Here is a 24,268-nt window from a genome sequence, read left to right as displayed (position 1 = left end):
GAAGATCTTAAAGCAGAAGTTACCCCGCAGGAAACTTCTCATATCATGTAGACGATAGATGGAGGGGTAGTTTTTTGTCACAGATGTGATATATATTATAAGAGGGAATATGTTTCTACATTGGTATTCCTTTGACCAAACTTAACAGGTCGAGAAGTCTCCAAGACACTAACATATACTAACCTGTTAGTAAAATGACTAGTTTAGATGACACTGTGCTGACCAAAAAAAATATAGCGCTATTGGACAACGCGACCAACTACATCCGCCCCGCCATAGATTATTTCCATTTTAGATGGGACTGTGATAGCTTGGATGTATCCACTACATGGCGCTTGTTATTAAAAATGCGCAAGCATAAATTATTGCGGTTACCCAGCTGTTCTTCTGAAAATGAGTTCGACTATACCATATACATGGCTAGGTTGTATCATTGCATGTGGAGGCGGTGGTCCATAAAGCACTTCAACTTAGACGACTGTAAAATCAATCCGCTAAACATAAACTGGAATAAAGAAATAGACGTTACTGTTCTTTATGGACCCGATCTGGTCGGAATACACGAAAGAGAGCAACCTGCTTCAACGGACTTTCATGTAAGGAATATAAAGAAGCAAGGAAAGCAATTATCAGACACAGCAAAGGATGAGAGTGGTTCTTCACCACTGGACAAGGACGGCGTATTTAGTTTGAACGGAAAATGGTCCTCTCAGCGGTCAATATCATTCAACGATACCGTTCGGAGGCGAGATATTGATAAACGGGGGAGATTTCGCGAGTCGTGCGTTCTGATAAATGATATAAACCAGTTTCAAAGCTATTCCATTGTCTGGGACGAGAATAGACACCGCTACCGTCGGCAAGCCCTTCCAGACACGTATTGTTACGACCATCTCTACCTTAATGGCAACGAAACTCCCCGGAAGATGTCTAACGATGACATAACGATTCCTCAAAACCTGCATAGCATTACGGAAGGCTCTTATATCTATATAAAGTGATTTTCTCGTCATATAATAATCTACATTCATTGTTAAATAGAGTTTGCAATTTAATATTCACATTAAGGATATTCTCCAATATCAAAGCTACAAAAGGGAAAACCCCCGTTCTCTTTTAATGGAAATCGGTGATGGAAGAGAAATTGCCTTGCTAAGAGTACTGTCGTCCAATTATTCAAACTTGGTTTTGAAAAACTTATGTTCCATAGCTTCTTTTGCTGTTAATCTTTCTTGATGGTCATACCTTAACAAATTGTCGATTAAATCAACCACTTCAGGAACAGCTAGTTTGGTCTCGGAAGTTATAAAGTGAGTCCACGATTTTTTTGTAAAATCTCTCATAATGTTGTCATATTCAGATGGTAGGTGCAACCCGTACTTACCCAAATAGCCTAATAATTCTTTTGTTCCTAGTACTGTGGCAATCTTCACCAGTTGATCTGGGTTGGACGATCCTTTGAAAAAAGGTTCTTTTTTGAAAACAATAGCTGCTAGCATACATCCCACCGACCATAGGTCTAGGGAGTAGTCATATTGGTTCAAGTTTACTAACAGTTCTGGCCCCTTGTGGTAACGCGAAGCGACACGAACGTTGTAATCTACACCTGGATGGTAAAATTCCGCCAGGCCCCAATCGATTAGCCTTAGTTTACGTTCCGTAGGATCAATCATGACATTCTGAGGCTTCACGTCTCTATGCATTATGCCCATGGAATGGCAGTAATCTAACGCAATCAGTAATTGCGTGAAGTAATACTGGATGTCAGGAAGTTTGAAAGTCGGATATAAAGTTCTGAAATCGACATTTTTAATTTCCTCAAAGATCAAAGCAGGTATTTTGGAGTCAGCGTCTTGTACTATATCATAAAGGCCAACAACATTGGGCCCACCTGTTAAATTAGTCAGAATTTTTAACTCTCTATAAATTTTTTTCATTTTAACTGGTTTCAGAACCTTAATAACACATTTCTGGTTATTTACAATACATCTACCGCTGAACACTTCGGAATATTTCCCTCTTCCAATTTTATTGATAATTTCGTAATTGGAAATCTTCCCCCAATCGATGGTCACCCCTTGTTCGTAATCCCAGTATTCCTGTGGTCTCCCCTCACAGGCATTCTTGTACACTCTAGCTACAGAGTAGACTCTATTAGATTTCTGGTTCAATGTTGACGGAGGTAATGGCATTCTGTTCCTTCTGCCCTTTTAGGTTTGTTGTTCCTTCTAGTTGCCAAAGACCTTATAACTCTGTGATGTTCTTTTGATTACTTTTTATTTTTTAGCAATCATACAACTCCAACAGATGGGTTCGCCGGTTACTTACCAATTTAGGTTAAAAAGTTGGCGCTGCTTTATTCTTCTTTTTATTGCATCCACCTAGATAAGATCGTTGGAAATTTTTCGATCGTCTGTTTGCCCTGCCAGATTCGGGCGAAAAGCGGGCTACGCAAGGAATTTTTTTTCCTTGAGGCATTGATGAAGGCTTGTTGGTAACTAAGTAAGGGACAGTATACTGCCTTGAAAGCGGGTATTCTTCGCCAATTCACCTGACTTTTGATGTCACAGAAATTATGCACACTAAAGTTTACTCTTAGCGGAAAGCAGGGAAGTTTGGTTATTAGGGATGTTCAACTTTGGAGCAATCGACCTATGGCAAGTAAATCAACTCCAGAGTGGAGGGGACAGTTTATTCAGTATGTAGATCTTGGAAAACTGCCTTTGTGGATCCGCACCAAGGACATGAATACATATAGATGTTATAGTACCAGTGCAACCGCACAGGCTTACTTTAAATCAAAACTAAGGAACGCGAATCGTGGCATTGTGATTGAATTGGCTGACAAGATTGATCAGCGGTCACGGGAGCCAGCATACCTCATTATATTTCGAGAGAACACAGAATTAAACTGTTTCCAAGTCGATCTAACAATGAAGCATGAGTTTGACAGCCAGGTGTCCAAAATGAAGCAAGAGATTGGAAAAACAAGGCCGTCGGTATCAAAGGAAGGTAGCATTGATATAATAATACAACAATCTCAGCAGAGGAAGATTGGAACGAAAACAAAAGTATACCGAAACGTCCAGATTAATGACAAACGGCTCCAATTCAATGAAACTTTGTCCAAGCTGATTTTGGGTGGCCTCCGACTTCGGGGTATTCCTAATTCTACCACAGAATTCCAAAAGTTGTACAAGGTAACATTTGATGCTGCCGAATTTACGCACAGAGATGAATTAAGACGCATATCGATGGGATCTGGCGAAGAGGTTTCGTTCGAGTCATTGCAGGAAACGGTGGAAGCCCTTTTAAAGCTCTTCACCAAATCATGATTAACGGGGATTTTCAGTATATAAGATCATATGAAAAACAAAGATAATAAAAAAGGGTGGCAAGTCTTGATTGCAATAATCGTTAGAAACTTCGTGATCAAACCCGCCATCGTAAGAATTTCAAATGACCTCGGATAAACACCTTTTTGTGTTGATTCACGGGCTATGGGGTAACTATACACATATGGAGTCTATGAGGACAATCCTTTCCGCTACATTGAAAAAGGAAAATGTTAGAGACGATATGATATATTTTTTACCAAAGCAGAATGCGATGTTTAAGACGTTTGATGGTATCGAAATTATTGGGTACAGGACATTGATTGAGGTTTGTGAATTTATCCGAGACTATAAAGACGGGAGAATTACTAAAATGAGCGTAATGGGATATTCGCAAGGTGGATTAGTGGCTCGATTTATGATCGGTAAGATGTTGACCGAATTTAAGGAACTGTTTGAGGATATTGAGCCACAATTATTTATTACGATGGCAACGCCTCACTTGGGGGTGGAGTTTTACAATCCTACAGGCATAGCATATAAAAGCGTGTTATATAGTGCATTGAGGACTCTTGGATCTACCATTTTAGGTAAAAGTGGGAGAGAAATGTTCATTGCAAATTCGAGTAACGATATATTAGTGAAACTGAGCCAGGGTGAGTACCTCGAAGCACTGTCGCTATTTAAATGGAGGATAGCCTTTGCGAATGTTAAAAATGACCGTACGGTGGCCTTCTACACGGCGTTTATTACGGATTGCGATCCATTCATTGATTTTGACAACAAATTGAAATACACTTTCGAAGAAAAGATTCCGGGATCTGGTTATAAAGGAATATTACCTAAGGTTGTTGACCTAAACGCTTTAAACATTAATAGCCATGCCCCTGCCAAACCGACCAAGACTTATAAGAAGTGGGGACGCACTATTCTTATAATACTAGTTGCAACCTTTCTGATTTTCCCAATAGCCCTGGTTATGAATGGTCTGGGAACCGCCTATAGTTATATTGTTACCTGTAAATATCGCAAAATGCTCTCTAATGGTATCCTTCACAATGAGGTTAGAGGAAGATTAGGATTGACGGAGCAACTGAAGGGCTACGTTACAGATGCATATGGCTCTATTATAAACTCGGCTTTAGACATGGATGCGAACTATGAGGCAAGTAATACTAGCCTTGTGAACGAAGAAGAGCTTCCCTGGAAGGAATTCATTCAAAAATACTCCAACATAAATGATGGTGTCTGGAAATCCAAATTCAAGAAATTACCCTTCGATGAGAACCGGAAGGTTATCCTGGGAAATCTGAACAGGTTAAAATGGATTAGAGTCCCAATATATATAAAGGCTGTGAATGCACATGGTGTGATTGTGGCCCGTAGAGGACTGGATGAGAATACAGCAGCTACAGGGATAGCATGTGTCGAATTCACGGCTCAATTATTAGCATATTTGATGCAAAAGAGCAATTGAATTCTCAATTTATAGAAATGTCATACATATTTTTGAATGAACACCCTTATGTGACCAAAAAATATCATTATTATAATGCTTGAAGGGAATCAATAGACTTGTTTCATTGTGAAATTAGAGGATGGTAGGACGATATTTGTATCGTGCTTAAAAAAGAAAGAACTCCTCATAGGGGGCTCGAACCCCTGACATTTCGGTATCCTTGCTTAAGCAAATACGCTTAAAAGCCGAACGCTCTACCAACTGAGCTAACAAGGATGAGTTCTTCGGAGCGACATGATTAAAGATTGCATTACATACTCCCTATAATGTCTTGCTATATTTAACAAACTTTCTGTCGAAACTAGTGATAATCAATAGCGAGAATTATGTGAATAATTAGATAGTTGTTGGGATTTCCGTTGTCACTAAAGGCTATAATATTAGGTATACAGAATATACTAGAAGTTCTCCTCGAGGATCTTGGAATCCACAAAAGGGAATCCATAGTTCTACATAATAATATTACTTTATCTTCTTTCCGTTTATATGTTGTCATTCATTATCCTATTGCATTATCAATCCTTGCGTCTCAGCTTCCACTAAATTCGATGACTGTTTCTCAATCTTTATGTCATCTTTTTGCACCACATGTGATAATATACTAGTAACTTGAATACTAGTCAATAGACGATAGCTGATCTCTATTCCGAATAAAAGGAATAAATGTTCTTTTAAAAAGCTTTTCTTTATAGGATTGTATTTTTAATTAATATTTTGGCAAGAATCTGAATTCTTGAGTACCAGAAGTGTTTATTCCCAGAAATGAATATAAACAAAAATATGTGATGTAAGACAGAAAAAATACGTCATCCGAAGACCCTTTTTTTTTAATTTTTAAAACCCTTTTTGAATTTACAATTTGTGAAAAACTGATTTTGAACAGTAAACCTGCCACATTTAGGCTATTGCTTAATTATACTAAATAACCGCCAAGAAAACCGTACAGTGTGATTTTAATTGCTCATCTACTATTTCCCAATGCGGTAAAAAGTAAATAAGCTTGAGAATCTTTAAGAGGAAACAAATACAAAAATATTACTGAAATTGAAAGACAGTTTCTTTTACAGAACAATAGCAAAGATACGAACAAGCGGCTATTACCGAGAAGAGTTACTTTAAGGATAAATTAGATTATTTTAGTAGGCTATTTTTATCATCAGACATAGCATTCTGGCATTAGAATTCAAAGCTTTCATTTTGGAATTCGCTACCTTTGATGTTGAAATGGAGACAGCAACTTCTTCCCCTTTGCCTACTCAATCGAGGAGAAATAGTGAAAATTCCGGGTCTACTACATTTATGCCGCATATGAATCCCTCCTTAGCAACTCCGCTAACTGTGTCGACAATGGTGAATCAATCAAATTCCAAAGAATTTATGAAGTTGACCCCAGTTCGTATTAGAGATTTTGGCTCTCCCTTGAAAAACGTGTCCACTAACCACCATTTTTTAGACTCAGAAAATGGCAAAGGCAACACGATGGATAATATGTATAAAGAAAATTTCATACTCATTTCAAAGGAACTAGAAAAACTACTGGAGAATCTCAATGTCATATATCAAAATATTGGGTATTCTAATACTGAAATTATTAATAAAGAAAAAATCATATTCACCACTATATCTGATTCTATAAAACAGTTTTTTGAGCAAGCTGACGAAGAATTGAAAAGACTGTCCGTAGAAAATGAAATCGAACAGAATATTCTAAATAACATTCTAGAGAGAATAAATGACCCAAGTGGGATAAAGACTATTCCTGATTTGTACATTAGAAACGCTATTCTACTACAGAAAAGTAAAACTGTACCACAATCACCTAAAAAGCCACTTTCCTTACTAAGCAAAAAGGCAGCATTAGATACCGCAAAAAACTTTGTGCTAGGAAGCTTTTTACCCAGACTCCACGACTATTTGAAATCCTTAATTACTTTAAAACATCTCGTACAATCCGTGAAAGAGGATCTTCCCGGACTGACAGAAGCAGATAGTGAGGCGATCTCTGCCTTTCCCGAATTAGACATATTAACCACATATCTGTCGCAAATAGAAAATAGTAGAGACGATATTGGATTGTCCATGAAATTTATTACAGATAATAGAAAGGATATTTTAAAGGGGTCGGCGTTTAAAACTATTAACAAAGAATCCGTGAAGCACATGGATGAGGTCATAAAAATTTATGAGGAAGAATACGAGAGGAGGTTTAAAAGCATACTCACCAAAAAGGATAGTATTTTATCCATATGTGAGCAACTTGAAACTCCGCTTGCAACATTAATAGACGAGAATTTTGAACAAAACCTAAAATCATATGGAGAAGAGAAAAACTCTAAATCAAAACTACCGAATTTCCACCCTGTAGACAGAGAAAGGATGCGTAAGATTGATACAACATTGAAAAAACTGCAAGCTATCCATGAGGAAAGAGTAGACAAGAAGAAACTCTTGATGGAACAATGCAAAAAACTTTGGATAAGGCTAAGAATCTCTCAGGAATATACCAAGACCTTTATGCTTAATAATTCAAGTCTGTCAACCGAGACCTTAGATAGAATCTCTGAAGAACTAATGCGACTTGAAGTAATGAAAAAAAAACTAATAAAAAAACTAATATCAGATTCTTGGGACAAAATTAAGGAATTGTGGCACACGCTACAGTATTCAGAAGAAAGCCGGTCTAAATTCATCACTGTATTTGAAGAACAAAGGAGAAATGCAACGACTTTACAGGAAGATGAGCTTCTTTTAGAAACTTGCGAAAATGAGCTAAAAAAACTGGAGGACAAACTTACTCTTTATAAACCAATTTTGAAACTAATATCAGAATTTGAATCTTTACAGGAAGATCAAGAATTTTTGGAAAGGAGCTCAAAAGACTCTTCTAGGCTTTTGTCTAGAAATTCTCATAAGATTTTACTTACTGAAGAAAAAATGAGGAAGAGGATAACAAGACACTTTCCTCGAGTCATTAATGATTTAAGAACGAAATTGGAAGAGGCCGCTGGCCTATTCGACCAGCCTTTTTTGCTCAAAGGTCGGCCGCTTTCAGAAGCAATCGACATTCAACAACAGGAGATTGAAGCGAAATATCCAAGATGCAGAGTTAAAATGCAGAGATCTAAAAAGGGAAAAAGCGGCACGGGCAAGGAGAATAAAGTCATAAAAACCACTTCCAAGGCCGCTCAAAGTTCCATCAGAGTACCGATTGGTTTAGATTTCAATGATATCAACATGACTTATAAGACGCCTTCAAAAAAGACAAGGCAGGGCTTACCAAAGAGTGGCTTATCCCGAGAGAACTCGCTTGCTCGACATATGCAAGGGACAACGCGCTTATCTAGTCCTAAAAGAAGAGGTACAAGATTACTAGCACCTACAGTAATATCTAGGAACTCCAAAGGGAATATAGAGAGACCTACCCTAAACAAATACAGTTCATCCGATTTTTCATCATCGCCTATGATAAATCATACACATAGCGAACATGCGGTGAAACCACGCCAACTGTTCCCGATCCCGCTAAACAAAGTCGATACAAAGGGTAGTCATATCCCTCAATTAACCAAAGAAAAGGCTTTAGAGCTTGTTAAAAGGTCGATTGGCACCATTGGTAAAGAGAATATTCGGAGCCCGCAACGTAAAAGCTCATTAGAGGATTATGCACAAAAATTGAGCAGTCCCTATAAAGAACCTGAGCACAGCATATATAATCTTTCCATGTCACCAGAAGGTAAATTTCAGTTAAACATTCAACAAAAAGATCTTGAAAGTGGATTTGATGATACCAGTATGATGGAAGATGAAAATGATAAGGATTTTATTACATGGAAGAACGAGCAAGTTTCGAAGTTGAATGCTTTCTCCATTACAGATATCTGAATTTCTTGGAAACACATCCACCGAACCCTTAAAATATATTATTTATTTTTGGTGATTTTTTTTACATCTCTCCCTGGCCTTCGCTACATTATCCTTTCATTCATTCCTTCTTCCATCACCCCGTAGCTCTGGATAAATATGGACATAACACAATTTGTAATATTCAATATAATCATGTAGGCATTCCAAGTAAATACTCAAGTTGGCTAGTCTAAATCCAAAATGTATCATTACTGCCATTCTACTACATATGTAATAATTATGTAAATATATAGTAATTATTCACCAATGTTTAGATTCCATACCTGCTGGTGGTGAAGTTTTAACCGTCCCTTTAGATACGTCTTCCCAGTCCGTGCTTAACGAAGTACCGTTACTTTCTATAAAGGATTTCATCATAGCCCTTTTGGTATCTGGATCCGCTCCGGCGTAGAGCTTTTGGAAGAAACTATCAGCCGATCCCGCTTCTTCATCGGCTTCTTCATCAATATCAAGTTTAGACCAATCTATTTTCTTTTTAGATGACGATGGATAAGTCAGTCTCTCTTTTGACGTTGTTTCTGCCAATGATGGGCATGTTGGAGAATCCGAATCTATATTCATTTCTGATGATCTTGACGCTTCTGTTGACATTCCTTCTTCCAAAGCCTTCCATTGCATATTATCAATTTTCCTCAAGGTAATTTCCAATTTTTTTTGGAAAATATTTAATGAAACTACTTTTGGGTCTACTTCATGCGTAAGCTTAGTGTTGTATTGAAATTCAGACCCAGCTTTCGGTACTTGGTACGATATTAATAAAGTTCTCCTATCCTTTGAAGAGATATGTATATTAACTTGCTCTTTAGATTCAGGAAGATTAACAGTGAATAACGATATAGTGACGCAGGCGCTAGATTGGTACCAATCGACTCTAAACTTAGGGAATTCTTGAGTACCGGTTTCATTTTTGAAAGATGAAATAGGACTATGAGAAGGATTCTTCTCTCTTTTGTCTTCAGTACTTTCTACTGATGAAATTATATGTTTCATAGTTGAGTCTCTCTGCTTTTTACTTCTTTTACTCAATTTTGTCTCCAGACGAATCTCCCACAGAGGCAAAGTGTCATCATCATAACCAAGATTTTTGGCTTTCTTGAAATATGACTGGGCCCGTTCATAGTCTTTGACGTTGAAGAAATGAACAAAGTAACGAAAGTTAACTAGAGCGATCTTCGACCGATCGCCCCTACCCTCAGCTGTCACTAGAGCCTTGTCGAGGAGCTCCTTTGCGTTTTGCATAGTCACGTCGCTGTGCCAATCAGAAAATCCAAAGTATAGCTTTTCAAGGCATGCTGCCTTGAAAATTAGAGCCGTTAAGTTCTTGGGCGAGTCTTTGAGGATTTCATCATAAAGATGAAGGGCCTTCAGTGGCTCCTTATCATCATATAAGGTTTTGTACGCAGTTTTTAAATCTTTTTCAACAGGCATTTTTCTTTCCTTTTCCTTGCAATAATTAACTCTTCAGCCTTAAAGAGACTTTTGATGTTCCTTCGCCGTAGTACCTGCGTTCAATTATAAATATTCAAAAATGCGTGGCAGAGTATCAACCATTCTTGATGCCTTGCACCATAAGGTTCTTATAGTGATTACCGTATATAGTGACTAAATCATCCAATATAATGGCGAAAAGGCTTGGAAGATTGTTATTACTAAATATTTGCAGATAATAAGCAAGTACAGTGACTGTGATATATATGCCATTGTCAATATTTTATAGGTACAAAAACTGAGTCTGCGGGAGAGAAATTTGAAAGTTAAATCTTAGAATTGAAAAAACCCGGACATTCCATAATGTAAGATCAAAATTTTTCGATGAGCTTTGCTTTGCATTCGCAAATTTTTACCTAGCGAGAAGATGCACATGGAATAACAGTATCACTATATCAGGTAGACTGTTAACATAGAGATCATTCAGTTAGTACCATATAACTCCCATCGGTGACCATAGTTTAGCGTTTTTCCAAAGTTTCTTTAAAACAGCAAAGTATGGCCGAAAACCAGACAGCACATGTAAGGGCCTTAGTATTAGATGCCACCCCATTAATTACGCAATCATACACACATTATCAGAATTATGCCCAGTCTTTCTACACCACCCCCACGGTGTTTCAAGAAATTAAGGATGCTCAAGCCAGGAAGAACCTTGAAATTTGGCAGAGCCTCGGAACATTAAAATTAGTACACCCAAATGAAACTTCGATATCCAAGGTAAGTACATTCGCCAAATTGACTGGTGACTACTCCGTGCTGAGTGCTAATGATTTGCATATTCTTGCTTTGACATACGAGTTAGAGATAAAACTGAATAATGGCGATTGGAGACTAAGGAAAAAACCAGGTGATGCATTAGACGCGGCTAAGGCTGACGATGGTACAGAGGGCAAGCAGATGTCCACAGAAGATAATAAAAAGGAGGGGGACTCTGAAAAAGTTCCAAAGAAAAAGAACAAGAGAAGAGGTGGAAAAAAGCAAAAGGCGAAAAGAGAAGCAAGAGAAGCTGAAAATTCCTCATTAGCTGAAAGCAAAAGCGATGCAAACCTTGAGCTGGACAGTAAAGCAGAGGAGCATGTTGAGGAAGCCGGAATCAAAGACCAAATATGTAATAATGAAAAGATAAAGGAACCTTCCGATTTAAACGAAGAATACGAGGACGCTGATGATGACGGTGATTGGATTACCCCTGATAACTTAACAGAAGCAATGATTAAGGACAGTGGTGAGGATACGACTGGTTCATTGGGTGTAGAAGCATCCGAAGAGGATTGCCATGTTGCATTGACACAACCAGAAAATCAAGTGGCATTGGCAACTGGTGATTTTGCCGTCCAAAATGTAGCATTGCAGATGAATCTAAATCTAATGAATTTCATGTCAGGTTTGAAAATCAAGCGAATCCGTAATTATATGCTAAGATGCCACGCCTGCTTCAAAATATTTCCCCTGCCAAAAGACGGAAAGCCAAAGCATTTCTGTGCCTCATGCGGTGGACAGGGTACCTTATTAAGATGTGCGGTTTCTGTTGACTCACGCACTGGGAAGGTTACACCGCACTTGAAATCCAACTTCCAATGGAACAATAGAGGAAACAGGTACTCTGTAGCCAGCCCCTTATCTAAGAACTCCCAAAAAAGGTACGGCAAAAAGGGACACGTACATTCTAAACCACAGGAAAATGTGATTCTCAGAGAAGATCAGAAAGAATACGAAAAAGTGATAAAGCAAGAAGAATGGACAAGAAGGCACAATGAGAAGATTTTAAATAATTGGATTGGTGGCGGTTCTGCGGATAATTACATTTCCCCATTTGCAATTACTGGCTTGAAGCAGCATAACGTCCGCATTGGTAAGGGAAGGTACGTCAACAGTTCCAAAAGAAGAAGTTAGTGTTTTTTTCATAATTATCTGTGTAGTATGTACTAGTTTGCAGCTGCCCTTTTTCCTTTTCTTTTTTTTTTTTTTTTTTTTTCACGTGGTTTTTTTTATGACGTTTTCTCAAATCAGGCGTGTCATGTGAGCTTTTTTGCCCTTTAACTTTTTGTTTGGAGAGTTCAAAAGACCGAAAAGGTAAGAAAACATTTATGGCTCAATATGCCCTCCCCTTATGAGGTGAATACCATTACGATACTTTGAAGTGGGCTCGTTTTGAGAATTTTTTGGTCAGAATTAATAGGAGATTGCCAAAAAAAAGGATTGCCTTTTATAAGATTACTTTAGTTCAAAGAAGAGACCAGAAAAGGAACAATAGACATAATAATAGTTCAGAAACGCAATGACAACTAAATCTAGCCTGAAAAACGATAGGAAAGGGGTTTCTCCAAATGCTTTACCTGGAGCTGAGCAGGCGAATATGGGTTCATCGGCAATGCCTGATACAAACTCTACGGGGCCATTCTCCTCTGTTTCTAGCCTCGATACTCCCATAATAAGGAAATCAACTAGTCCCACTGGTTCGCAAACTAAGTCAATAATGAATGCTAGTGGAACCTCCGGCGCAGTTGTAAGCAATACACCGGAGCCAGGGTTAAAAAGAATACCAACTGTTACATTCAGTGATCCAAAGTTGGGCGGTCCCAGGCCGGACGTGGAGCAAACTCCACCGAACCAGGTGGCCAGACAGTCCAGTGAAAAGAAAGCAACGTCTGTACACGTCCCAGCAGAAAGCACTAATCAGGGAAGAAATTTGAAAGACATAAATACAAAAGTAGTAAAAGACGGCGAAGCTTCTGCCTCTTCTTTTTCGACTCCAACCTCTATTCTCTCCAATGTTGATATGGGGAATAACATATCCAGCCTGCTGGCTAAGAAGTTAAGTTTTGGCGGTGGGACGGATTCTATTTTGAACTCTGACAACAGTTCCGATAGTCCAAGAAAGGAGCATCCACATTTCTATGTGGAGGATCCTTTGCATACCCCATCAGTTAGATCGAGATCTAACAGTACTAGTCCTCGCCCCTCCGTAGTAGTGAACACATTCAATCCCATTAACATTGAGCGAGAGGGCTCAATATCAAAAACTGGAGAGCCCAACTTGTTGGAGTCCGTCCTAGAAGAAGCAATGTCTCCCAATGCAGTCTCAAATCCCTTGAAGAGAGAAAATATTATGACTAATATGGATCCAAGGCTCCCCCAAGATGACGGTAAGTTGCACGTCCTTTTCGGGGCAACAGGCTCTTTATCTGTTTTTAAACTCAAGCATATGATCAGGAAATTAGAAGAAATTTATGGAAGGGATAAGATTAGCATACAAGTGATATTAACTAACTCTGCCACCAAATTTTTTGCAATGAAGTATATGAGGAAAAATAAGAAGCAACACAATAATATGGGTACCTCTTTCAGTAGCACAAATTCTAATGCCGGTAATTTAACTAATAACAAAAAAAATGCGGCCTCTCTTGAAAAATTTAGCATTCCAAAGACGCCTTCAAACTCAGCGGCTCCTTCTCAGACAAATATCAAAAGTGAGGAAGAAACCCAAATGGCATCTACCACTGGATTTCCTTCGACACTTAGTGGTAGCCGTACGTTCAGCAACTCTTCAAACACTGCGTCGCAACATCCTCAAATTGAACTGCCAGCACATATACAATTTTGGACAGATCAAGACGAGTGGGATGTATGGCAACAACGAACTGACCCTGTCTTACATATAGAACTACGTCGTTGGGCTGATATACTGGTTGTCGCGCCATTGACCGCAAACACATTGGCCAAGATTGCCCTTGGCTTATGCGATAACTTTTTGACAAGTGTAATAAGAGCATGGAATCCTACGTTTCCTATATTCCTAGCACCTTCAATGGGTAGCGGTACGTTCAATTCCATAATGACTAAGAAACATTTTCGGATTATTCAAGAAGAAATGCCTTGGGTAACTGTATTCAAACCCTCTGAAAAAGTCATGGGCATAAATGGTGACATCGGGCTAAGTGGGATGATGGATGCGAATGAGATTGTTGGTAGGATAGTGAACAAACTAGGTGGGTATCCTGACGTTTCTGCAGGGAAGGAAGAAGAAGAAGAGGATGAAGATAACGACGACGAGGATGATAACAAGAAAAATAATACCAATGAAAATGATGAAGATGACGATGATGACGATGATGACGATGATGACGATGATGACGATGATGACGATGATGACGATGATGACGATGAGGACGATGAGGACGATGAGGACGAGGAAGATGATGAGGATGAGGAGGTTGAAGGAAAAAAGAATGATGACAAAATAGTACTACAGCGATCTTAAATAAAACTAGCTTCATAATCGTAAACTTTTGGACTATATATCTCCTTTCATAGAATAAATTTGCATTAATCACTGATAACCGGAAGAGTAACTAAAAACAGGCAAGTTGGACACTTAACTTATTCTCCAAAGGGGGCTTCATGTCTCAGAGGTAGTGCTCACTATGTAATAAGGTACCGCGGAGTTGCATCGTCACTCTATCGGATGTTCATTCTGAGGTAGAGGGAGTGATTCAAATCCGATTTAACCTTGCCAGCTTATCGCAAAGCGGGTGAGATAGAAGGCTCCACCACTACTCTGCGGTTCGTTTCACCTTTCTGTTTCTGCGAGCTTCGGCCCTGTCAGGGAAAAAAAGAAAGAAGGGGGCGGTGGCAAAGACTGCATCGGCCCAGAAGCAAAGAAGATATAAAAGGGAAATACTTGCCACCGAGGTTTTGGACTTTCCATGAAGATTTATTCACACCTTTTTCTCTTTGATCGTGCCCAAGCTCATCACACACCTTGGACAAAAGGACCAAGCAGCTTATCCGCTAAACCACTAACTATCCAGCTTTACTGATTCGTTTCCATCAAGTGAAGCACAAAACTCTATTAAAAATCATTGAAAGAATAAAAACTAAAAATGTCTGATATAAACGAAATCGAAATTCCATCCAGAAAGGATGAAATTAGACAGGTTACTCCAAAAGATACTATGCATGAGATCGAAGATAAAAGCACATACCACGCTAAGATAAAGAAGTCTGACTCCGGAACAGTTCTGGGAGCTATACCGTTGAATTCAAGGTCTTCTAGTAACTCTAGCGTCACATCCACAGGTCAAAGCAGTAGGCGAGTGACCAAGAAAACGACCAAAAAGAAAAAGAAAAACGCTTGCTATTTTGATACGTGTTCAAGTGCAGCATCTAAGTTCATTGGCGACTGTAATTTCTGCAAGGGTCACTTCTGTTCGAAACACAGGTTAATGGAAAACCATGCTTGTAATGGCTTGACAAGCTGCAAAGAGCAGCTGCATCAAAGAAACGCTGACAAGCTAGAAGCAGAACAAACTAAAGCTCCAAAGATACAAATTTAAACATGTATTACGACTAAATCATACACACATCTAATTCACTGGGAACTGCATTGTAACTTCTAATCGGCAATGATGTTACACAAGGGAAAAGAACGCTTTTTGATGCATTTCTCTACAAAACGACATGTAAAAATTACTTGAATGGTCTCTCTGTTTTTTTTCTTTTTTTCTTTCTTCCTCTGTTTGATTCATCAAGAGAGACCGTTCATTGTAACCACTTATTCTTATATAACGTATAACTAATAATATTAATAATCAAGAAGTGGTACTTTACCTTCGAACCGCCTAACGCAATAACCTGTTTAGTTTGTCTTTTCTCTTTTTTTGTTCTGTAACCTCTACGGGAAGGAAGGGAGGAAAAAACGCTCTTTTTATGTTTACAATTCATTCCAAAGCGTTAGGCAAATCGAAAAATAAACAAACAAAAGCTGGAGTACATTTACCAAATGGTAGCGGAAAATTGTTTTTCCGCATATATCGTTTTGCGGCCGAAAGAGGTAAGAAAAAAGTGCGAGAAAAATGAACTCTTTTTTCGTCATTTTTAAATGTTGCATATATTGAAAAATTTCAATATAAACTAGTTTTTGAATAATAGAACAATTGTAGGCACCCAAAATAAAAGGAAGGAAAGAAAAAAGGAAGAGCATCCAAAGAGATAATCGTGCGAAAATGGCTAAGAGACCCTTAGGATTAGGTAAACAGAGCAGAGAAAAAAAAAGAAAAGTGGAAAGTGGTGAAAAGAAGAACAATGAACCTTCCAGAGAATCCACACCTGTAAGAAGTCAAATGAGTGTTGAGCTTGATGATGATGCTGATTTAGATGACGAGTTGACACAGTTGAAAGGGCTGTGGTCCAAATATTTCCACTCTGATAGGGACGATGAATATGTCTTGAACGGTATCGTCCACGAATGTGACAGATTATTGCGTCTTTCTGAAGAAGATAGCGAGATTAAGAAGACTCTGAACGATGTCTTTCATGGTATATATGCTCTGGCTCTATCTGAATTGACTATTTTCAAAGCAGGTGATGAGGAAGCCACTGAAGAAAAGAGAAGAAAAGATGTATCGTCATTTTTTGAAAGTGCTATCGAAAGGATCGAATTGGGCCTTTCCCATTTCCCAGAATCCCAATTTCTGAAATTAGTTTTGGCAAAGATAATTTTCCAGAGGATCCCTTTGGAATATATTTCTAATCTTGATTTGAAATCAAAAGATAAAGAACTCGATCTTGTTGAACAGCTTGAACATGGTAAGAAGCATTTTTTAATTTATGAAAACGACAACGAATTTACGTTTGAAGTTCTACAGATGGTGAATGATTTATTGGATATTGTCGAAAATTTTGGTCGCGAACAATCTATACAAGAGGGCATAGATAGTGATAATGAAGAGGAAGAGGAACTGGTTGATATTGAATTGGAACCAGAACATCCTGTCTATCCCCTACAGAAGTCGCTAGAAGATAATTACGAGTGGCTAAGAAATCATTTTGATAAGTTGCTCGACAGCACTAACACAGATATGAAAATATATCCATCAATAGCAAACACTTTAGGTGAATTATACTTAAAGAAAGCTGAAGAACCAAGTAAAATTTTCTTAAGCCTACAGTATGACGATGACGGTTCCAAAAAAGTTAGCGACAAAGAAGCCAAGAACGCTCAAAAAACCGCATTGAAGCACACAAAAAAAGCTTTGGAGTACTTGGAAAAGGCCAAACTGGAGGATGATCCAGACACCTGGGTTCAAGTCGCCGAAGCGTATATTGATCTAGGTAACCTGCTTGACAATGAAACTGCCGAACAAGAAGATGCTTACAAAACCGCCGAAGAGATCTTAGGCAAAGCCAACAAGGCCTCCCATGGTAAATTCCAGGATGTCCTCGACAATTTCTTACAAAGTTGAGCGCCTCCACCCTCCTTTTGTTTATACTATGTCCTTTTGTCGTGTTAAATACACCTAGAAAATTCGTATTTTTATCTAGCTTTATAGAAAAGTTAAAAGAGAAACTATATTTATTAGAGCGCGTGTTGACAAACAGCCTCAACTTGTTATAATGAGTTAAACTTTTGGTTTCCTTTTAGGTTTTACGGTGCTCAGCCTCGTCATCACCAAATAGAGGGTATGCATCGATGGCTTTAGCAAAACAAACCAACAAATTCGCCTGGAGGGAAATCCAGAGTATTGCTCTATCCTCCATATCCGCGGAAGCATTCTTGCCCCGTCATATTTCCCTCCGGACTTCTCTCGGACTCTTTTCCATGGAAAGATCTGGTCTCCGTCGGTGTTCTGTTTTCCTGCTATATTTGTGCAGGGCGACAGGGCGACAACTGATATATGTCAGGGACCACTGGAAAACTACGTTGGCTATTAATTATAGCAGCTCGATACTTGTCACTCCTACCAATAGACCGAACTTCTTGCACTAGGTCATGTCCGAGTGCTGCACGGCCATGCCTCGAGGGTTCTGTTTCCCCTAGTTGTACGTAAGCATGCCCCGTAATTTATCCGCAGATGTCGGAAAGCTTTTGACTTTTTCCCGTTATCTCGCTCTCTAAAAGGGAATAGGTGTGATTCTGATCGGTTGTACCCACGGAGCTCTAATTTGCGCTGTTTATTTTCTTTGGTGTGTCTCCCATTTCCGCCCAAAAGAGTTGAGAAGATGAGTAAAACACTATATAAGGTTTACTGTTTGCAGTCGACCCCAGAATCAATAGAAACAAGAGGATTTTTCCTTAACGCTTGCAGGAGTAAAGTGTTTTTTTTCCTTCAGTAGTAGACTTAAGAAAAATTAATTTTTTACATAAATTTTGGTTATCCAGTAGGTTAGGCAATAGTGTACTTAGGGTGTAACTATTTACAGCTGGTTGTACTTAAATAAATTTCTCACAGCACTTTTTTCCTGATTATAGACGTTGAGAAATTCGAAATGTCCAACGCCACAAATGATACGTTAGGCAGTCTTCTACCACAGCTCGAGGCAGCAGCTGACAGTAACTCCCTTTATGGTGGTATGGTACCGAACCTTCGTTTTAATATCACTATGATCGTCATCTGGGGTATACTACTGGCAATACATGTCGTACAATTACTGCTGCGCCAGTACTGGTTCTCAGTCGCTTTTATATGCACAGGTATTTTGGAAGTACTTGGATACATAGGGAGGACATGGTCGCATTCTAATGTTGATAACATGGACGCGTTCCTTTTGAATATGATTTGTTTGACTATTGCGCCAGTTTTCACAATGGGTGGCATTTATTATCAACTTGCAAAGCTTATAGAAGTATACGGTCACAGGTTCTCATTACTGCCCTCTCCAATGGCGTATTCCTTCATTTTCATATGTTCCGATATCATATCGCTAGTGGTCCAGGCTGTGGGTGGTGGTCTATGTGGTGTAGCGGTCACAGACGGAACCTCCACAACTACTGGCAACCATGTTTTCATTGCAGGTCTGGCCATCCAAGTTGCATCAATGGCCATCTTTCTTATGTTATGGTTTCACTTCCTTTTCCGCATATATATATCAGTAAGATGGGAACATGTAAATTCTAAACCCATTTCATTGAGCCTCTTAAAGATATCGCAAACAGAAGTTGATTATTTATACAGGGAAAAGTTCCATTTTTTGAGACTCGAACCTAAACGTTGGGTTTTTCACTATTTCAACCTGGCAATGACCGTGGCAGTACTGACCATTTTCACTCGTTGTTGTTATCGTTTGGCTGAACTAGTTGTTGGGTGGGATGGTTATCTGATCACGCACGAATGGTACTTTATTATCCTAGATGCATTAATGATGGCCATTGCTACGGTCACCTTGACGATTTTTCATCCTGGGTTCGCATTTAAAGGCAAAAGCACTTCGATTCCAATCACACCAGGTCATGTTGATCCTGAAACTTTACCACATGCTGACGATGTTGAAGATATTTTAGACACTTCGGATTCAAAACAGTTTGATATTGAAAAAGAAGAATTCCAAGCAAGCATGAAGTATCCGATTAGCACCTTTAAGCAATTCATTTCTAAAATGACCAACTTATTTTCCTCTAAAAAGAAAGCCAAACTTTAGCGATACCTAGTTTTGAATGTCAATTTAATTGTTCATCTGCATCTTTCTAAAACTTCCTTTTATTTTTTTCTCGATGTTCCCGATTATGTTCAATTTATTTTTTCTCTTTTTCAAAAGGCAAGGACAGCATTATACTTTTTATATTTCGACATCCTAATATGTAGATTTTTTTAGTTCACAAATATATTTCCCCTTTCCATGTTTCAATCAGCCTTCGACGTCATACACACTTTCTTTTTTGTTCCTACACTATCGTATAAATTCACTCGTTTATTGTTTCCGCCTTAGCTTAATGTAGATCACTGATTTGGCTTTTCTTCCATTTTTGGGAACGAGTTCCAATGAACGAAAAAAGTACGTATAGTCTATAGTAAGAGCAAAAAAATCACCACTGTCAACATGTAGAATAATCAACTATCATGAAATCATGGCATACATAAGAAAAACAAACTTCCTTACACTTGAATGAATCAACGTGCCCTTCTGTCGAAATATAAATGAGAGCAGGCCGGTAGCATATTTCTATAAATAGTAAAATTTGAAGCGTAGACTACTCATTGAGGGCTAAATCACCAAGCTAATTTCTTATATGGATTAAGAAACTGAACAAGGTTTATTATGCCGTTCAAAATGATTGGTTTGTAAAGATATTCCTGTATCCTTCTCTACTCAAAGATTCATGAGCATTACTGAAACAAGTAGTTGTACAATCAACTTCTGACAAAAAAAACTTTCCTCAGCTCCTGATATAAAACTACGAGGGTTTTGCTTGCATACAAATCGGAAGCCCGTACCGGAACAGTTCATCGGAGGTACCGCAACGCATCTATGGTCTTGAACAATCAGAGGCATATTTCAGCCTTGCTTTTTCATCAGGTAACTCATCAGGTAACATTTGACGTTCTGAAAATGAGTCGGGTAACCGAGATACCTGGATAAGATTTTCAACTATGGTAATAAAAAACCGAACCTCATCGATGAACCTGCTGTAACAGAAGGTATCCCGTTTTATTAGCAGGACATCTGTCTCAAGGAACAGTTACAGTCAAATTACGTAATATAATGGGTGTTCCGTCATTTTTCAGATGGTTATCTCGAAAATATCCCAAGATCATATCCCCCGTATTGGAAGAACAACCTCAGGTGGTCGACGGTGTCATATTGCCGTTGGATTATTCTGCCCCAAATCCAAACGGTGAGTTAGACAATCTATATTTGGATATGAATGGTATCGTCCATCCATGTTCGCATCCAGAAAACAAACCGCCTCCAGAGACTGAAGATGAAATGCTTTTGGCAGTTTTTGAATACACCAACCGTGTGTTAAATATGGCTAGACCACGCAAGGTTCTTGTTATGGCTGTTGATGGTGTTGCTCCTCGTGCCAAAATGAATCAGCAGAGAGCACGTAGATTCAGGAGTGCTAGGGATGCTCAAATTGAAAATGAAGCTAGGGAAGAAATTATGAGACAACGAGAGGAAGTTGGTGAAATAATCGATGATGCCGTCAGGAACAAGAAAACTTGGGATTCAAATGCAATTACTCCGGGCACCCCGTTTATGGATAAGCTTGCAGCGGCTCTACGTTATTGGACAGCATTTAAACTGGCCACTGATCCAGGTTGGAAAAACCTGCAGGTTATTATTAGTGATGCTACCGTCCCAGGTGAGGGTGAGCATAAAATCATGAATTTTATTAGGTCTCAAAGAGCTGATCCTGAATATAATCCCAATACAACGCATTGTATATACGGTTTGGATGCTGATTTAATTTTTTTGGGCCTCGCCACTCATGAGCCACATTTTAAGATTTTAAGAGAAGATGTTTTTGCTCAAGATAATCGGAAAAGAAATAACTTGAAAGATACCATAAATATGACTGAAGAAGAAAAACAGTTTCTTCAAAAGCAAAATTCTGAACAGCCTTTCTTGTGGTTGCACATAAATGTTTTGAGGGAATACTTGTCCGCTGAATTATGGGTCCCAGGTCTTCCTTTCACATTTGATTTAGAAAGGGCTATTGACGATTGGGTTTTCATGTGTTTTTTCTGTGGTAATGACTTTTTGCCACATTTACCATGTTTGGATGTCAGGGAAAATAGTATCGATATTCTCTTGGATATTTGGAAGGTGGTACTACCGAAATTGAAAACATATATGACCTGTGACGGTGTCTTAAATCTTCCTTCTGTTGAAACATTATTACAACACCTTGGCTCTCGCGAGGGGGACATCTTCAAAACTAGACATATTCAAGAAGCCAGAAAGAAAGAAGCATTTGAAAGAAGGAAAGCGCAGAAGAATATGTCAAAAGGCCAAGATAGGCATCCTATAGTAGCTACTGAACAACTGCAAATGTATGATACGCGAGGAAATTTAGCAAAAGGTTCGTGGAACTTGACTACCAGTGATATGGTGAGATTGAAAAAGGAACTAATGCTTGCAAATGAAGGGAACGAAGAAGCAATTGCTAAAGTTAAGGAACAGAGTGATAAGAACAATGAACTGATGAAAGATGTTAGCAAGGAGGAAATTGATGATGCCGTTAGCAAGGCTAACAAAACTAACTTCAACCTTGCAGAAGTAATGAAACAAAAACTAATAAATAAGAAACATCGCCTTGAAAAGGATAATGAAGAGGAAGAAGAAATTGCTAAGGATAACAAAAAAATTAAGACAGAGAAGGCGGAATCGGAGTGCGATCTTGATACAGAGATTAAGGATGAGATTCTAGCAGATGTAAATGATAGGGAAAATTCTGAGACTACGGAAATATCAAGAGATTCCTCCATTCGCAGTACTACGATCGTCAGCGAAGGTCCCAAAAATGGGGTCTTTGACACAGACGAATTTGTCAAGCTATTCGAACCTGGCTACCACGAAAGGTATTACACAGCAAAATTTCACGTTACTCCTCAAGATATTGAACAGTTAAGAAAAGATATGGTAAAATGCTATATTGAAGGCGTTGCTTGGGTATTAATGTATTACTATCAAGGCTGTGCTTCTTGGAATTGGTTCTATCCGTACCATTATGCCCCACTGGCAACAGATTTCCATGGGTTTTCTCATTTGGAGATAAAGTTCGAAGAAGGTACTCCATTTTTACCTTACGAACAATTGATGAGTGTTTTGCCAGCTGCATCTGGCCACACTTTGCCAAAAATTTTCCGATCCTTAATGTCTGAGCCTGATTCTGAGATTATTGATTTTTATCCTGAAGAGTTTCCCATAGATATGAATGGCAAGAAGATGTCCTGGCAAGGCATAGCGTTGCTCCCATTCATCGATCAAGACAGACTATTGACAGCAGTTCGTGCACAATATCCTTTACTTTCTGATGCTGAGAGGGCAAGAAATATTCGTGGAGAACCTGTTTTATTAATAAGTAACAAAAATGCTAATTATGAGAGATTTTCGAAGAAATTGTACTCGAAGGACAACAACAACAATCATGTGATAGTGAAGTTTCAACATTTCAAGAGTGGGCTAAGTGGTATCGTATCAAAGGACGTCGAAGGTTTTGAATTAAATGGGAAAATGGTGTGTCCAATTCAAGGTGGGTCACTACCAGATTTATCTACTAGTTTGATTCTAAAGATGTCATACAGATTAATCCCATTACCATCAAGAAATAAGTCCATTATACTAAACGGGTTCATTCCGTCAGAATCGGTCCTAACAGCATATGACCTTGATTCCATAATGTACAAGTACAATAACCAAAATTACTCCCGTCGTTGGAACTTCGGGAATGATCTGAAGCAAAATATTGTTCCAGTAGGACCGAAAGGTATTACTCAATACAAACCAAGAACTGGTGGTTATCGTGCATTCTTTTACTTCGCTGAGCTCAGTAGAAACAATACACAACCCGCCTACAACTATGGTAGGAACAGCTACAACACTCAATCTGGCTTCAATAATAGTAGATATGATGGTGGAAACAATAATTACAGACAGAATTCAAACTATAGGATCAATAACTATTCCGGAAATAGAAACGGTGGACAGTACGGCGGCAACAGCTACTCTCGGAATAACAAGCAAAGTCGGTATGACAATTCAAGAACAAATAAGCGTTAAAACTACTTTTTCATGACCTCGCGCGCTTTTGGCTTTTATGGTGAATTTAGGTTTTCACAAATTTATAAAATCTTCATACAATTATAAAAATGGTACTTTAAGATAATAATATCTGCTCTTACAAACGAAAAGCAGTAACGTTTTATAACTCCAACATAAAGCATATTCACAGCGAGGAGATCTCATGCTGAAACATAAATACATATTCTGTTGTAAAATATTAAAACCCTTCTTAGCCAATAGGCGAAAACTCTACTTTGGATTATGCATTTTTTCTTTCAGATCTAGAAGAAAAAAAAATGCCCTTTTTCTCTTTTGAAAAGAAAGTGGCAGCCAACGGCGAATGTTTCCAATACGGCACTACCTTTCTTTTCTGACTTCGTAAACTTAAAGGCCAAGTCTGGTCTGCTACCGTCCAGGGATGAATATAGCTTATTGGATGGTTCATGCTATGCAGCGCCAACCCCTCCTTTGCTCAAGTCACGAAAGGGCATCT

General features: G+C 38.6%; 12 protein-coding genes and 1 non-coding gene across 13 annotated transcripts; 10 read left to right on the top strand and 3 right to left on the bottom strand.

The window, feature by feature from the left end:
- Nucleotides 1-194: 194 nt before the first annotated feature.
- SPAR_O02010 (uncharacterized protein) lies at nt 195-1,001 on the top strand (the record flags this gene model as incomplete). The annotated part of the gene is made up of 1 exon (XM_033913314.1): nt 195-1,001. The coding sequence occupies one exon, from the start codon at nt 195-197 to the stop codon at nt 999-1,001; it is 807 nt and encodes a 268-aa protein (XP_033769205.1).
- A 171-nt stretch (nt 1,002-1,172) lies between these two features.
- CKA2 (casein kinase 2 catalytic subunit CKA2) lies at nt 1,173-2,192 on the bottom strand (the record flags this gene model as incomplete). The annotated part of the gene is made up of 1 exon (XM_033913313.1): nt 1,173-2,192. One exon carries the CDS (start codon nt 2,190-2,192, stop codon nt 1,173-1,175), a length of 1,020 nt encoding a protein of 339 aa, XP_033769204.1.
- Nucleotides 2,193-2,561: 369 nt separating this feature from the next.
- On the top strand, nt 2,562-3,335 carry SLD7 (Sld7p; the record flags this gene model as incomplete). Its single annotated transcript, XM_033913312.1, has 1 exon — nt 2,562-3,335. The coding sequence occupies one exon, from the start codon at nt 2,562-2,564 to the stop codon at nt 3,333-3,335; it is 774 nt and encodes a 257-aa protein (XP_033769203.1).
- A 124-nt stretch (nt 3,336-3,459) lies between these two features.
- Nucleotides 3,460-4,812, top strand: LPL1 (putative hydrolase; the record flags this gene model as incomplete). The annotated part of the gene is made up of 1 exon (XM_033913311.1): nt 3,460-4,812. The coding sequence occupies one exon, from the start codon at nt 3,460-3,462 to the stop codon at nt 4,810-4,812; it is 1,353 nt and encodes a 450-aa protein (XP_033769202.1).
- Nucleotides 4,813-4,974: 162 nt separating this feature from the next.
- Nucleotides 4,975-5,070, bottom strand: SPAR_Otrna11K. Its single transcript has one exon. It is a non-coding gene; the product is annotated as a tRNA-Lys (tRNA).
- Nucleotides 5,071-6,078: 1,008 nt separating this feature from the next.
- On the top strand, nt 6,079-8,736 carry ASE1 (Ase1p; the record flags this gene model as incomplete). The annotated part of the gene is made up of 1 exon (XM_033913310.1): nt 6,079-8,736. One exon carries the CDS (start codon nt 6,079-6,081, stop codon nt 8,734-8,736), a length of 2,658 nt encoding a protein of 885 aa, XP_033769201.1.
- A 282-nt stretch (nt 8,737-9,018) lies between these two features.
- On the bottom strand, nt 9,019-10,206 carry SGT1 (co-chaperone SGT1; the record flags this gene model as incomplete). Its single annotated transcript, XM_033913309.1, has 1 exon — nt 9,019-10,206. The coding sequence occupies one exon, from the start codon at nt 10,204-10,206 to the stop codon at nt 9,019-9,021; it is 1,188 nt and encodes a 395-aa protein (XP_033769200.1).
- Nucleotides 10,207-10,764: 558 nt separating this feature from the next.
- NOB1 (rRNA-binding endoribonuclease) lies at nt 10,765-12,162 on the top strand (the record flags this gene model as incomplete). Its single annotated transcript, XM_033913308.1, has 1 exon — nt 10,765-12,162. The coding sequence occupies one exon, from the start codon at nt 10,765-10,767 to the stop codon at nt 12,160-12,162; it is 1,398 nt and encodes a 465-aa protein (XP_033769199.1).
- Nucleotides 12,163-12,547: 385 nt separating this feature from the next.
- On the top strand, nt 12,548-14,530 carry VHS3 (phosphopantothenoylcysteine decarboxylase complex subunit VHS3; the record flags this gene model as incomplete). The annotated part of the gene is made up of 1 exon (XM_033913307.1): nt 12,548-14,530. One exon carries the CDS (start codon nt 12,548-12,550, stop codon nt 14,528-14,530), a length of 1,983 nt encoding a protein of 660 aa, XP_033769198.1.
- Nucleotides 14,531-15,152: 622 nt separating this feature from the next.
- On the top strand, nt 15,153-15,605 carry TMC1 (Tmc1p; the record flags this gene model as incomplete). Its single annotated transcript, XM_033913306.1, has 1 exon — nt 15,153-15,605. The coding sequence occupies one exon, from the start codon at nt 15,153-15,155 to the stop codon at nt 15,603-15,605; it is 453 nt and encodes a 150-aa protein (XP_033769197.1).
- Nucleotides 15,606-16,274: 669 nt separating this feature from the next.
- On the top strand, nt 16,275-17,513 carry ETT1 (Ett1p; the record flags this gene model as incomplete). The annotated part of the gene is made up of 1 exon (XM_033913305.1): nt 16,275-17,513. The coding sequence occupies one exon, from the start codon at nt 16,275-16,277 to the stop codon at nt 17,511-17,513; it is 1,239 nt and encodes a 412-aa protein (XP_033769196.1).
- A 1,024-nt stretch (nt 17,514-18,537) lies between these two features.
- On the top strand, nt 18,538-19,686 carry RSB1 (phospholipid-translocating ATPase RSB1; the record flags this gene model as incomplete). Its single annotated transcript, XM_033913304.1, has 1 exon — nt 18,538-19,686. One exon carries the CDS (start codon nt 18,538-18,540, stop codon nt 19,684-19,686), a length of 1,149 nt encoding a protein of 382 aa, XP_033769195.1.
- Nucleotides 19,687-20,748: 1,062 nt separating this feature from the next.
- On the top strand, nt 20,749-23,772 carry RAT1 (ssRNA exonuclease RAT1; the record flags this gene model as incomplete). The annotated part of the gene is made up of 1 exon (XM_033913303.1): nt 20,749-23,772. One exon carries the CDS (start codon nt 20,749-20,751, stop codon nt 23,770-23,772), a length of 3,024 nt encoding a protein of 1,007 aa, XP_033769194.1.
- Nucleotides 23,773-24,268: the final 496 nt, after the last annotated feature.

Source organism: Saccharomyces paradoxus, chromosome XV (genome assembly GCF_002079055.1).
Source record: "Saccharomyces paradoxus chromosome XV, complete sequence".
In the NCBI taxonomy this organism is placed as follows: domain Eukaryota; kingdom Fungi; phylum Ascomycota; class Saccharomycetes; order Saccharomycetales; family Saccharomycetaceae; genus Saccharomyces; species Saccharomyces paradoxus.
The sequence above is the reverse complement of the archived record's forward strand: the minus strand, read 5'-3'. Positions and strand labels throughout refer to the sequence as shown.